We start from the raw sequence: 14253 nt of genomic DNA, 5'->3' as shown, positions 1-14253 counted from the left end.
GGCCCGAATTCAGGCACGGCCAATAATAGCTAGGCTGGCGATGACGCGCGATGAAATACTGCCACCCACCGCCTTTCGGCTGAACCTTTCACCGAGACCCTGGAGAGAAACGGGGCCAGCTGCCACTCTCCCCATCGCATCATCGCCTCTATACACTGCCCAGCGCTTCCCAGGTCGTGTCAGACGAGCGCATAAAGTGGCCATTCATACCCTCTCAATTTTGGAGTTTGTGTACTGTCGCAGCGACCACAGTGCGACTTTGGAGCTGGGCCGATCCCTCCTATAAACAGTGATCAGCCGAGCTTCACTGGAGCACACCAGCGCAAACGCGCCACCACACCAACCACATTTTCAAGCTTCATGTGAGCCTCATCAGGGTCTCATTCACTGAAGTCGCCCCAACGCGTCACTCTTTCGGCAAACGCGACCATCTTTAACACCGACAACCCGTTGGCAAAGCGACATGAATCCGGCGCATCGCGACGGGTGGCCACCGACACAGCCGGGCGTGTCTCAGCAAGGTCCTCAGCAAACAGAGCAGGGTCAAGGACAGGCGCCACGGCCCCTGGGATCATATGGGTGCGTTTTTCCCTCACCTCATCTCGGTTGGGAGAGCGACCATGGAAGAGGAGACATTGTTCTCCACTCCATCCCCCTTAAGCTGGCCTTTCACTGACAATTGGAACTATGGCAGACCGAACAATGCAAACCCACAGGGTCCTCCACATGCATCCCCAGCACAAGGTCCCGGATCTGTACTCCCACCTCCATCTGGTATGTTGCGGTTGCGATTGATGCGTCTGTCTAGCACACTGACTCTTTCATAGGTGGTGGCGGCTATTACTCTTCAAACGCAGTAGCAACGCACAATCAAAGCCTGCCCACGTTGCCAGGGATGACAACGCAAGCCCCACATTCGTCCCCGCACCAGTCTACACAGAGAGCGCCTTCGTCTGAGGCCGGAGGACAGGGGCATCATGGGCCTTCGGCCCCATCTTACTCGTTGCCAGGCATATCGCAGACTCTTCAACAGCAACAACAGCAGCAACAGCAGCAGCAGCATATGTCTTCTTCGGAACAGGCAAATGCGGACCGCGAGCGTGAACAGCGCGAGCGAGAGACACGCGATCGCGAGATGATGGAAGCGCATGCCATGCAACAGCATGCTCAGCAAGAAGAAATGGCCAAACGTGAAGCAGAGCATCGAGAACGAGAGCACCATGAGCGGCAGCAACGCGAGCAGGCAAATGCTCAAAACCACTCTGCACCCATACAGATTCACCAGCCTGTGGCGGTGGCCCCCTCGACCCGAACCATTCATGGACCGAACGGTCTGTTAGGACAAGCAGGCCCTATGAATGGTCCCAATTCTCTCGCGCCACCTATGGGTGGACCAGCTCCTGCTGCTGGGCCAATGTATGGTGGTGCCGCGCCTCAGCATGAGCAGACCACGCCCAGAATGCAACATGCTGCACAGGCACCTTCTCAGGCTCAAATGTTGATACCATTCACTGGGCCACCGGGAGCCATGGGTATGGGCCAAGGTCAGCAGCCTATTCTGAATGATGCCCTGAGTTATCTCGATCAGGTCAAAGTCCAGTTCGCAGACCATCCTGATGTCTACAATCGCTTCCTCGATATTATGAAGGACTTCAAGAGTGGCGCAATAGACACTCCGGGTGTCATTGAGCGGGTGTCAACCCTGTTTGCAGGCAATCCAAATTTGATCCAGGGTTTCAACACATTTTTGCCACCAGGCTACAAAATTGAATGCGGTACAAACGGGGACCCCAACGCGATCAGAGTAACCACGCCTATGGGTACAATGGTCTCTACAATGCCTGCGCCAAGACCTCTCTCACCTCCTCGTGGCAATGCCGTAAATGGTAACTCTGCACAGCAGCACGAGGGTACCTATTACGAGACTGCACAGGGTCGTGCCTGGCCACAACAACAGAGAGCACCAGGTCCCGAAGGACAAGAGTCAATGTTCTCTCCCAATAATCGCAATCTTGGTCAGCCAATGTATGGTGCGCAGCAAGGTCAAGGTCAAGCGCCTCTCTCGCCGGAAGTGACAAATCGGCCTCATCCTGATCCTACTGGTTCGGCGGCGACACTCGCTCATCAACAAGAGCAAAGAGGCGTGTCCCAGCTTCAGAATGCCGTTTCTGCTGCGGCCGGTCGCTCGCTCGTGTCGCCGAGTGTTGATGGTCAGGCGCCGCTTCATGTCCAGTCTTTGAACGGTGTCATTCAGGTCGCACCTCTGGGTGGAGTTGCTGCTGAGAAGCGTGGGCCTGTAGAATTTAATCATGCGATTAGCTATGTGAACAAGATCAAGGTACGTCGAGACGCTGCCGCCGCCGTCTATACCAAGGCTAACATCACTCTCAGAACCGCTTCGCTTCTCAACCTGACATATATAAGCAATTTCTTGAGATTTTGCAGACTTACCAGCGCGAGTCAAAGCCAATCCAGGACGTGTATGCACAAGTGACGACCCTATTTGGCGGCGCACCAGACCTTCTGGAGGACTTCAAGCAGTTCCTTCCAGAGTCCGCTGCTCAGCATAGAGCGCAACAGCAGGCGGCACGCAGCGCCGCCGAGGACGCGGTTATGCTGAGCAACGTTCGAGGCGAATCTGGCTATGGAGCGACGCCGACGCAGCAAACTCCCCGTGCGGATACGTCTCGGCTGCCTCCAATGGGCAACTTCGCGCCTACGCCCACTGCGAATCGTGACAATAAGCGTAAGCGTGAACGACAAGGGCCCATTGCTGCACCTATGCCTGCGCCGATGACTCAGGAGCCACCTACGTCAAATGTTCGTGGTGGGTTCAGTCAGGGCAACGCAAACAAGGTACGTTTGTAATATTTCCTTTTTCCTATCACGTGTTAGCGCGTTCCCTCTGCAGGCTGGTGCATAAACCGCTGCATGGCCTACAGACCCACGAGCATTTTACACTTCCTACCTTCTTGCAATCTCGAAAGCCTCCTCACTTATTTGTTTCGTTTCCTACTCTATATGATGTTCCCACATGGGCCTGCAAACTGCCATCATCGTCCCACACCCTTCTGTCCTGAACGCGAGGAGCTGTCGTCTGCAGAAGTTGCCATGGGCGTTTTGACATTTACTAACTTCCCTGCGAAGCGCGCAAAGACAGGACATGCTGCGAAGCAAGCCATTCCTGAAGGGCCACCTGTCTCTCCGACTTTGACACCTGCCTTACCTGAGCCCATGCCGCCGACAACTACTACCAGCCCTAGTCAAGATGAGCTGGCTTTCTTCGATCGGGTCAAGAAGTACATTGGCAACAAGAACACCATGAACGAGTTTTTGAAGTTGTGCAACCTCTTCTCGCAGGACTTGATCGACAAGCAGCTTCTGATTGCACGTGCGCATTCTTTCATCGGTGGCAATCAGGAGCTGTTTACCTGGTTCAAAAATTTCATGGGTGAAGATGAGGAGCAGCAAAAGTCGCGCCCAAAGACAGTCAATTCTCGAGTATCGCTTTCCAACTGCCGCAGCCTTGGCCCAAGTTATCGATTGCTACCGAGGCGTGAACGCGAGCGCGTATGCAGCGGACGTGACGAGCTCTGTCGATCTGTATTGAATGATGAATGGGCTTCTCACCCAACATGGGCGTCGGAAGATTCCGGTTTTGTTGCTCATCGCAAGAACACCTTTGAAGAAGGACTACACAGGATTGAGGAGGAACGCCACGACTATGACTTCAACATCGAGGCTTGCAATCGCACGATCCAGCAACTCGAGCCGATCGCTAACCAGCTACTCACCATGAAGCCAGAGGACAGGACCAACTTTGTATTGCCACCTGGTCTTGGTGGCCAAAGCGAGACGATATACAAGCGTGTCATCATGAAGATCTACGGGCGCGACAAGGGCAAAGATGTCATCAAAGAGCTCTTTGCGATGCCATGGAGCGTGGTTCCCGTTCTACTACACCGTCTCAAAACAAAGCTAGAGGATTGGAAGGCTGCTCAGCGAGAGTGGGAGAAGGTTTGGCGCGATCAGACTCAAAAGATCTTCTGGAAGTCACTCGATCATCAAAGCATCACAGCCAAGCAGGCAGACAAGCGGCAATTCCAACCCAAATCTCTTACAAACGAAATTCAGGTCCGCTACGAGGAGCAGAAGCGTCAGCAAACCATCCAGGAGATTGCACAACCGGACTATCAATTTGCTTTTGGGTTCAAGGACGAGGAGGTGTTATTCGACGTTGCTCGCCTGATGCTCACCTTTGCGGATAACAATAATAGTGCCGACTTTTCCAAAGTCGTTCCATTTATCAAGGAATTCATCCCGCTCTTCTTCGGCATTGACGCACACAAGTTTGAAGAGCGAGTACATACGTCTGGCCGGGACACACCGAACGACTCGGGAGAAGATACACCTAGCCCTGATGATGACGTTTCGCAGCGCTCGCAGAAGCCGAAGAAGGGCGATTTGCGTCGTGATGTTCTGGATCCCCGTGGAAAATCACGCAAGGACAAGGAAGACAGTGTCGCTTCGGGCAGCCGGGACACTACACCTGAAATCGCATCTGGTGTGGAAGACGAAGCAAATGGCGACAGCTCGAACTCCAACCCCCGCGATGAGCGACCAGCAAGCCATTGGGTTGAGTATTCCGCCATGCCAAGCGCGTTTGGTGACAAGGAATTCCAACACGAGGAGCCTTATAGGCGGTCCGACTACAACATGTACGCGAATGCTTCAATATACTGCTTCTTCCGCATGTTCGTCATGCTGTATGAGAGGTTGTTAAAGCTCAAGGAAAGCGAGGAGGACGTCCGGCGGATCGTTATGCGTGCCAAGGAGCCAAAGGCCGCGCAGAGGCTGAAGATGCTTGACAAGCAGCCTGAGGACTTCTTCAAAGATACGTCTCCATCCGCAAACTATTACCAGCAAGTGCTCGATATGTTACATGAGCAGATTATTGGCGAAGTGGACATGAACTTCATCGAGGAAACATTACGACGATACTATCTGCAGATTGGCTGGCAGTTGTACTCCTTCGATAGACTTCTCAGCTCGCTTGTGCGTTTCGCGCTTGCTGTTGTCAGTCACGATAACAAGGATAAGAGCCTTGACATATACAATCTTTTCAGGAAGGATCGCGTCAACGACACCACCACACACAAAAACGAGATCAATTACAGGAAAGCTGTGGAGAAGTATGCAAAGGATGCTGATACCTACCGCATAACCTACGTAAGCTTGCCTCCATCATTTTATACTGAACACTGAACTAATGCGACCCTAGGACCCTGCTCGCAAGGAAGCATTCGTACGACTCTTCAAGAAGGACGATCCCACATTTGAATTCAACATCGTCGACAAAGTCAAGCGTTGGCGCGCATACGTTGCATCCTATATGGCCGTTGAGCCTACGGAAGGAGTGGACGCTTCGAAAATTCACCACCCTTACCTCAAGAAGCGCATGGCCAAAGCAGAAGATCTCTCAGATGAGACTCGCTTCGAACACGTCAAGCACAACGATAAGATTACTGTCTCCATCAACCCTGCTGCGTATACCATGACGTTCATCAACAGCGAGCCCTTTGGCACCGGTGGCGTTCAGTACTTCCTACAACCAGACTTTGTTCGCGCTGGCTTAAGCGAGAGCGTACCCAAGCCAGTGGAGGAGTACGAGGCACTTATCAAGGCCCGCAAGGAGCGTGCTACTGAGATATTATGCATGAACAACGCATGGATGAAAGACCTCAGCCGTGATGACGTTGATGCTAAGAAGGCCGCCTGGAAAAAGGACCTCGAAGAGGCCAGGACCGTGACTGACGACGACGATGTGGACATGGATGGAGCCTAGTCATCTCCTTTGGGGTCTTCAAGTTGCACAAGCCATGATTGATTTCTTTGAGCCGGACGTGGTGCAACAATGGTTGCATTGAAAGGGGTGGTGACGGGTGGGGATGTGGGTTCATCAACGACCCATTCTTGACTGGATTTATGTTGGTTGTGTTCTTTATGAATGGTCTCTTGGAATTTGTTGTAGCATACGATGCGTTTTAAGTGGCGTGGCGACGAGTCTGCTGCGCTGGGTTGAGCCTGTTGTCTTCTTGGTGTTTTAGGGTCTGATACCTCCATTTATATTCTTCTTTTTAAGATCTTCAACCAAAATTATGGTTTTACCTGGGGCGTTTTTTGTTGGTGATGGTGATGGCGATGATGGCGATGATGGCTACATGAAGTTTTCCGAGAGGATCTTGACCTTTGAGGAGATAAAGCCATAGGTGGTGCTTTAGTGAAAGAATGTTGATAAACTTACTAGGTTAAAAGATATTTAGGAGGTTTAGTCCAAGGAGTAAGTGTCATGATATCTTTTTCTTCAAGATGATGACTGAGAATTTACGGCATAAAGGGTTCCCATCGCAGATACTATCGTGACTTGAACTGCAATGGGTCATGAATTGTGTTGAATGCTTGCTATTTTAGAGCCAGCAGAATATTTTGTTTGGTGCAGTCGAAAATTTTGCTCAGTACACTTGAATATCTTTCTGAGCCAGCCACCTATCGGGCGCGTCACACATTGGGGGCGAGACTATCAAGTGAAGGTAGAGGCAAACGCTAGTGTTGGCGCGATGTATATACATACATATGAATATAATGAATATTTTTATATAAAACCCAAGCCTGCTCCTCATTCTCATATTCACGTCCAGTAGCTCTCCAACTTCTTAGTGAGCTACTAGATCCTTCATAAGCAATGGGTAACCATAAGTACCCTAGTGCTGGTGCGAAAGGAAATACCCACAACAACACAGCCATGTGAGTCTTCTGATTCTGCATATCATACACTACCAACTAATAAAATTGAATCAGCAAGCGCAAAACGCCCACCTGCCACTTCCTCCGTCTTCCAGGGGAGCTTCGAAACCAGATCCACGCCTGCGTAGTCACAGAAGACTACCACCTCAAGGGTCTTCGTCGACCCAAGAAAACAAAGTCAATATTTCAGCATTCTTGCAAGCACCGTGCATCCCTGCTCTACGTCTGCCGACAGATTTACACCAAGACCGCTCTTCTCCCCTTCCAGCTCAACACTTGGCGCTTCACATCCTACGTCGGCATCGAGGTGTTGCATGCCAGACTGACGGCACAACAATGCCGTGCTATTCGCTCAGTCTGCATGCATCTCGAATTGAACGATCATCCGAATAGTCGAGACACCAGATCTGCACTCATCCAGAGGGGTGCCGGAAACCTGGTCGACTTGCTGCCAGGCTTACGTTCTGTGTAGGCGCTGGTTTTTTACGGCCGATCAGTGCTAGTGACGACTTGAGTGGTCTGGAGGAATATATGAAGCAGCTGAAGGCATGGATGAGCGGTGGCGGCCGTCAGATGAAGGTGTATATGGATCATTATTTTGGATGGCGGCCACCATACCTTGAGCGCTGACTTGGGGTATGGGGAAATCAGGCAGTGAAGGATTTAGAAATCAGGGCTTTGGTTTGTAACTATGGGGGCTTCACTGGGTTTGGAGAATATATCCACCACAGAACGAGCAGCACGGAGGGGTTCGATCTGCAAGATATATCCCGGCACATTACATGCATCATAAGACGTTGATAGCTCACAGCTCAGGGCTGGAAAACGGAGAAGGTCACATTGATTAACTAAAGCATCGGATGACGGGGCATATATCCGTTTGCAGGTTCCCTTGTGGATGTGATGGGGGGTTTCTTTCGACGATTCAAAGATTTCCAAGTTGTATTATCCAGTTGTATTATCCAGTTGTATGACATTCTGAGGCCACTACAGCATTTGTGAGCGACAAGTGATGATATAATATATTTGTGCTTTTCAATAAGAATACTCAATTAGCCCCAGACTGAACCATGGGAGGATGGACGCTTTGTGCAGCAGGACTTGAACGCTTCCGCACAGAACTTGACTTAGAGGCACCCCGACGAATATTTCTTCTCCTCCACGTACAACTAACGACAGCGCCCTATAACACCATCTCAATCAACACCCTGCAGCAGAGAGTACCCATACCAGTACGGCGTTTTGCAACACACATCCCTCTCTCTTATTTAGCTACTCCTTTTCTCCTAGCCCTTCCTATACTTTAGACGCGCATATCAAGCAGCTGTGATTGTACACTTAAGCTAAAGCGCTACACACATGAGTGACTTTGCAATCCATATCCTGCAAGTGATTTGCAAGCAGAACAAAGGGTCGTTCTTTCCTAATAGAATCTACGACATCACCGCCTCTTCATTAATCGCAACGATCCTCGGAAGATTTGTGGGCGATCCAGAATCAGGCTTCACAACACATTAGCACATTTCAGTGCATTTTTGCCTGTTTTCCATACCATCACTGAGTTCGAGTACTACCACGTGTAAATATTGTCCGAGAAGTTTTACATGTACCGACTTCTGTACATACTGGCCTCTCGAAAACGTCGACCATCATTTATGTGCTGTCTCGAACCGTTCTCTCACATGATAGACTTGTTAAACAGCTAGCGATGCTGTCTCGATGGTCACAATGATCCTAGGATTTTCTGGGTCATAGCGTGCAGCAAATCATACAACCTACTCTGTACTTCATACCTGCTCTTTAATACGGTCTGCCGACTCTCGAACTATCCCATCAAGCGCATGATCAATCCTAATCCGTCCTGTAAAATCGTGACAGCAGATACTCACATTGGGGCGGGTGTTTCGCTTGCCGGCCCTGTTGTAGCGGAACATACCGGTACCCCAAGGCCAGATCTTGCAGCATCTAACACACTACTATTACAAGAAAGTTTTCATTTTCTTTCTGAATACTTTGCTTATACAATTTCGTGACTATTTTTCATAATCCACTCCTCACTACTTGCGTCGCCTGCGACTTTGGTTCCCGCGGGACATCTATTTTCGTGTATGGTCGTATTCTTCATGATTCGAATTCCGTTATCGGGCATAACTTCAACCTCCCTGTCCAGAGCACCTCGTTCACTAGTAGTCCAAGTTCGAGCGGCGTTGAGATTGTTTACACTAGTGTTTTCGAAGTCTTTGGCGCACCCCTGAGGTTCATTCGAGTCTAGCCTGTTAGGAGCGGCTCGCTTTGAAGACATGGAAGCCAGTCGCCAGGAGGATCCTTCACTTCGCTTTTGGGTTTGATGTTCTGCACTGGAAGACGAATGAAAATACTGCGGGAGGACCATTGCAAGGAAGGGTCGCAAACATGGTAGACAACCACTCATGATGCCAACATTATACTCGATGGCGAACATGATAATAATCTTATCAGCATGCCCTAGTAATTGATCAAGTTAGCGTCACACAAGCAAGCTGCAATAACATAAAGACTTACATGTGATATCCCACTCTGTAAAATATGACTGTGCATACACAGTCTTCAGAATTCCAGCCAAAGAGGTCAAGACCCCGAAGGCAAATACTGAAATAAGATGCATACGTTTTCGTAAGGGTAACCTCATTCCCCATAACGGCATGATGGGCCAGAGGAAGACAATGACATCGGAAAGAGCGTTGAGGGCCATGCTTATTGTTATCAGAGCACGAGCGTCAAGGCATTTCTTCTTGGTGATCGTGAAGTCCCAAAAAGATTCAATTGGACTAATGCAACGTTAAATCAAGTCAACGTCTCTACCACCTTGTTGGACGAATTACCTGCATTGCACAATATAAAGTGTCGAAATGATGATGTTCCATAATACCACGTAAGTGATCATCGTCCAACTAAAAATCATGTTGGTATTCGACGGGAACAGGCGAAGGTACGTCAGACAGACGGAAATCTTGGCGAAAGTGATGCATGAGTTGGAGACTGTGAGAAGGGACAGGTTCAACTGCAGGATTTCAGCACATGGAGTTTAGGTAGACCGTGGTCACATACCTTTGCAAAGTTCATAATCCACGCTGGTTTAACGTCGTAAATATGGCGTCCAACAACATGACTAGTCCCTACTAGCATAATAACTAAGACGGCAACAGCAAGAAACTACAACGATTAGACTAGAAATAAAGTGATGCACTACGGTACAAAACTAGTTTACAGTAGCTATATTTATCTAAAGTAGACTAAGAAGTAGTTTAGGTAGAAGAAGTAAACCTAAATAGGGTTTATTATACTATATATTCTATAAAAGTAAACTACTTTTATTTCTACTTTTATTAATCTACTAGTATTACGTAGTAATACCTAGTTTCCTACTATTTAAGTATTTTACCCCTCCTTTCTTTAATCTTCTTTACTACCTCTACTACTACCTCTATTACTACCTCTATTACTACTACCTCTACTACCTCTACTACTACTACCTCTACTACCTCTATTATTACTACCTCTACTACCTCTACTACCTCTACTACTACCTCTACTACTACCTCTATTACTACTACCTCTACTACCTCTACTACTACTACCTCTACTACCTCTATTATTACTACCTCTACTACCTCTACTACCTCTACTACTACCTCTATTACTACCTCTATTACTACTACCTTTATTATTACTACCTCTACTACCTCTATTATTACTACCTCTACTACCTCTATTATTATTACCTTCTATTAGTAAAAATATTATAACTTATTATTATATTATATATATATATAGTATAAAGCTAATCTTTTCTACCCCTTTTAGTCTTAGTTAGGTATTATAGTATATAATAGAAATAAAACTACTTTTTATACTTAATTTAAACCCCTAACTATAAAAGTAAACTACTACTTTAAACCTATTTATAGGTATATATAAGGTTAGTTTACACCTATATAGTAAACCCCTAGCGTACTATTCTATAGTAAACAATTTTTTACCGTAGTGATGTTGGACAGCCGCACCGCTGAGAATAACATGAACCAATCCTCTCGTCCTAGGCCCGTCTTCGAATTTGCCCGAACATAAAATCTAGCACCGATAAAAAGCAGCATCAAGATGGTGGTCGAGTAAATGACGGCATCGGTAGCGGACTGTCGTGTGACTGGGTTATCGTAATTTGGTCGTGGCCATGTTGCAATGATAGCCGGCGTAATTTGGTCCATATTGACTGCGGAGAGAATATGAAAACAGCCTGAAAAGTGTGAGCAGCAGCATTTGTTTTGGATGAGCTGTGCATGAGAAATGCAGTGGTCGTCTTGGAGCAATGTTTGACAGGTCGAGGTACATGCAAAGTGGAAGGATCAGACGGTCAGCTTACTCCATTGTTTAAGCAAAGAAGCTAGATGCGGTTGGGAGCTTACTCTATACCATCAAGAATTGATGACGAAGGTTTGAGCTAAATACCGGGCCGGTTCAAGCAATCTTTAGATAGTTCGTATGGTGGCCCGGGCGGGCGTCGATCCAGAAGGGAGGATACATACCATGGTATCAGAGCTTTTGCCCTCGATCCTTACAACGACGCTCCAAACAAATCAACACCATCATCTATAGATGGAACCCATTTGTAATTTTACCATGGAAATCATTACCATTATTGTTGTACCTGGTAGTGGCAGGGGATAACGAGGAGGGGAGGGGGGGAAGGCGGCTGCACAAGCTCAGCTGCTACGGTACCGGTACATTATCATCAGCATCACCACTGCACGCCTAAAAGCAAACCATCGTCAAAACTAAGCATAGAAATTACTGCGTATTTAGTCCAGCCTCTACCCAGACCAGCGATTACGATAGCTCCAAGTTCGAACAACTTACAAATAACGTAGACGCAGACACCAGACATTTTGTTTGACAGAGGGATGACTACTGTAAGTGAGCCAGTTTGAGGTTGGCCGCGTTACCTTCCTTTCAGGAGATGGACCGCCAGCCGAGGTTTCATCAAGCAAGTGGTGATCTAATACACCCAACATATTAAGGCGATGTCTTGTCGTCAGTTTTACATCTTAGATCGGACATTAGTCTAAGAATGTGCCTAACTGGCGTCTATTACATTCTATGGCATTGTACCGGTAGCAGACGGAAGCGGCCAATTCGTAGAATTTGCCGTCGTGAGCAATTAAACTTCAGCCATCCCTACTAGTGCATCCTCTTGTTCCCGTGGTGCTAAGTACATAGCGTTGGCCAAACGAGTGCTCGTGGCAAACAAGAGATCTAAGATGATGATGTGACGTGCCTGCGTCCAGGTGGCAATCCTACCAAAAGGAGAATGAAATTCCTTGAACCGTTAATGTAGACGCTGGATCTGTAGGTGAATTTGCTGACTTCTCTGTCGAACAGCCTAGGGCGGGGCTGCCCATGAAATCCAGACAGCCTGCTTGATTTAACTCAAACCGCTAATTTTCCAAAATGATCTGCACTCGCTTTCATCGACAGGCGATCATATTGTCCGTGATGATGGACTGAGCACAGTAGACCCATGAGCGGAAGCGGATTCAGAGTAGGCTCAAGAGTTCAAGAGCCTAGCAAAAACGGATAGATTGTTACATGCCGATGCCTGGGCAGTATTGGAAATCAAAATAGAGTTCACCGAGACCATTGCCTAGGTACATGACCAATCAGACCCTTTGCTTCTCCTAGATAGATAAAGACTAGACATGATCAACTTTCTTAGCGGCCTTGTGCGGGACCCGGTGATTGAGCAACAGGCACGCATGTGCGGAATATCAGCGATCCTGCACAATTTATTTCCGCGTATGGTGTACCGCACGGTACATATAAGGGTTTGTTCCTCTCGCTATTTTAAGCCGACATGAACTAGCAAGGGGCGAGTGTGCTATGCCTGAAGCGTCTATACAAATCTCATGAGCACAGCTGTCACAAGGTATAACCAAACTTGCCGCCCAGTTGGGTAGTCTATGAGAATTCTGGAGCCTTGAAATCGATGCCAGCGATTCGAGATAGCCTAGCCGCACGGCACGTAGGGGTGCGGATGATGTCAGGATTGTCTTTACACCGTATAGTCAACCTTCTAGTTCATACGTATGTCATGGTTGTTCGTTTTTCTCTATGGCCTTTGATTGTGTTTCTTCCCAGAATCACTTTGAATATGCACAGTATCATCAAGGAAGGCCTCAGACACAGAATTGTTCACCGAAAATCTAACTCCATGTGGAGGACAAGTTTGAACTCTGTAGAAGACAAAAGTGAATTCGAATCCCAAGAGTGACGAGACAATGTCATCCCAGCCCAGCTCCTAACTGCCTATATCGATTAACTTGATTAGGAGGCAGCACTTCGCAATGACTTAGCAGTAGATAGATGCCCAACAGGGATGTAGATCCAGGATGAGTGATCATCGAGGTGCCCGATGCACTACCTTACCAACACATATGAGCTGGACTCTGGAGACATAGGGCTCCGCTTTGCTCATCCGCATCCCCTCTAACTACCTCTCACAATCGCTTAGCTGGCCTGTCTATCTGCCCGCCTTGCTAGCACGACCACTGTGCTCCAGTTCATGTGTACGGGACGGAATACCCAGCAACGGTTTATCTCATGAATCAGGCACTCCGATGAGCAGATTTATCAATTCTCAGCCAATAATAAGAGTAGCATAGAAGGTTAATTTTCTTAGCTAGTTATATTTCAACAATGTAAGGGGACGGCGTAGCTGTAGCAGAGCGCCCAAGGTACTACTAGTAAATCTAGTTTTTGTTTTGGTATAATGCAACTTTCAATCACGAATTAGTTGTTTTCACGATAATACTAGAGCCTACAACTTTCATCTATAGATCCTTAGGCGTAGTAGAAGTTGTAGTAACAGATCTTGATCTTATATAATAACTATAATAATAACAATAACATACTGCATAATATCGATGTACATCGTACCGCAAGCTCTTCACGTATTATTCGACAGTGGTACTATGGATATATCAACACCGCGCTCAATAACCACCCCAATGTCGTGATATATATCGATACCGACCTCGATAACGGGATATATCAATACTTTCCTCGATACCAACGTCGATATCGCGATATATCGATACCTACCTCACCACCCACCAAGATTACAGCTGAAGCCGTACCCTTCATTCCTATAAATTAGGACTACATTCTGGGATGGGGAAATGCGCGTATATTATTTTTATATGCCCATGTCGAATTCGAGAGAAATGGATGTTCAAAGTTGTCTTCAGGAGCGGGCGTCGCACATAAGGTATGCTTTGATAGATTCAAGCGAAATTTCATCGAGCAGAATGCTCCCTTCCACAGAAACGTGTTGACTTTGAAAGTCACACGGTTTGAGGTCAAGCATGGCGTCTAGTAGAAATATTGGCCTTGATGAAGCGAACGATCTCAGAGCGA

At 47.7% G+C, this 14253-nt stretch overlaps 4 protein-coding genes across 4 annotated transcripts; 2 read left to right on the top strand and 2 right to left on the bottom strand.

Moving 5' to 3' along the window:
• Window positions 1–463: 463 nt before the first annotated feature.
• Window positions 464–5845, top strand: IAQ61_004143 (uncharacterized protein; the record flags this gene model as incomplete). The annotated part of the gene is made up of 6 exons (XM_066096222.1): window positions 464–579; window positions 695–774; window positions 828–2338; window positions 2392–2856; window positions 3148–5229; window positions 5282–5845. The coding sequence occupies 6 exons, from the start codon at window positions 464–466 to the stop codon at window positions 5843–5845; spliced, it is 4818 nt and encodes a 1605-aa protein (XP_065953540.1).
• IAQ61_004142 (uncharacterized protein) lies at window positions 5842–6123 on the bottom strand (the record flags this gene model as incomplete). Its single annotated transcript, XM_066096221.1, has 1 exon — window positions 5842–6123. The coding sequence occupies one exon, from the start codon at window positions 6121–6123 to the stop codon at window positions 5842–5844; it is 282 nt and encodes a 93-aa protein (XP_065953539.1).
• A 619-nt stretch (window positions 6124–6742) lies between these two features.
• On the top strand, window positions 6743–7276 carry IAQ61_004141 (uncharacterized protein; the record flags this gene model as incomplete). The annotated part of the gene is made up of 2 exons (XM_066096220.1): window positions 6743–6804; window positions 6859–7276. The coding sequence occupies 2 exons, from the start codon at window positions 6743–6745 to the stop codon at window positions 7274–7276; spliced, it is 480 nt and encodes a 159-aa protein (XP_065953538.1).
• A 1545-nt stretch (window positions 7277–8821) lies between these two features.
• IAQ61_004140 (uncharacterized protein) lies at window positions 8822–11048 on the bottom strand (the record flags this gene model as incomplete). Its single annotated transcript, XM_066096219.1, has 5 exons — window positions 8822–9288; window positions 9346–9611; window positions 9666–9844; window positions 9892–9996; window positions 10824–11048. 5 exons carry the CDS (start codon window positions 11046–11048, stop codon window positions 8822–8824), a joined length of 1242 nt encoding a protein of 413 aa, XP_065953537.1.
• Between the last annotated feature and the right edge of the window lie 3205 nt (window positions 11049–14253).

The sequence above is a fragment of the Plenodomus lingam genome, assembly GCF_022343315.1.
Source record: "Plenodomus lingam strain CAN1 chromosome Unknown contig_19, whole genome shotgun sequence".
In the NCBI taxonomy this organism is placed as follows: Eukaryota; Fungi; Ascomycota; class Dothideomycetes; order Pleosporales; family Leptosphaeriaceae; genus Plenodomus; species Plenodomus lingam.
Note: the sequence above shows the minus strand (reverse complement) of the source record. Positions and strands in the feature narration are given on the sequence as shown.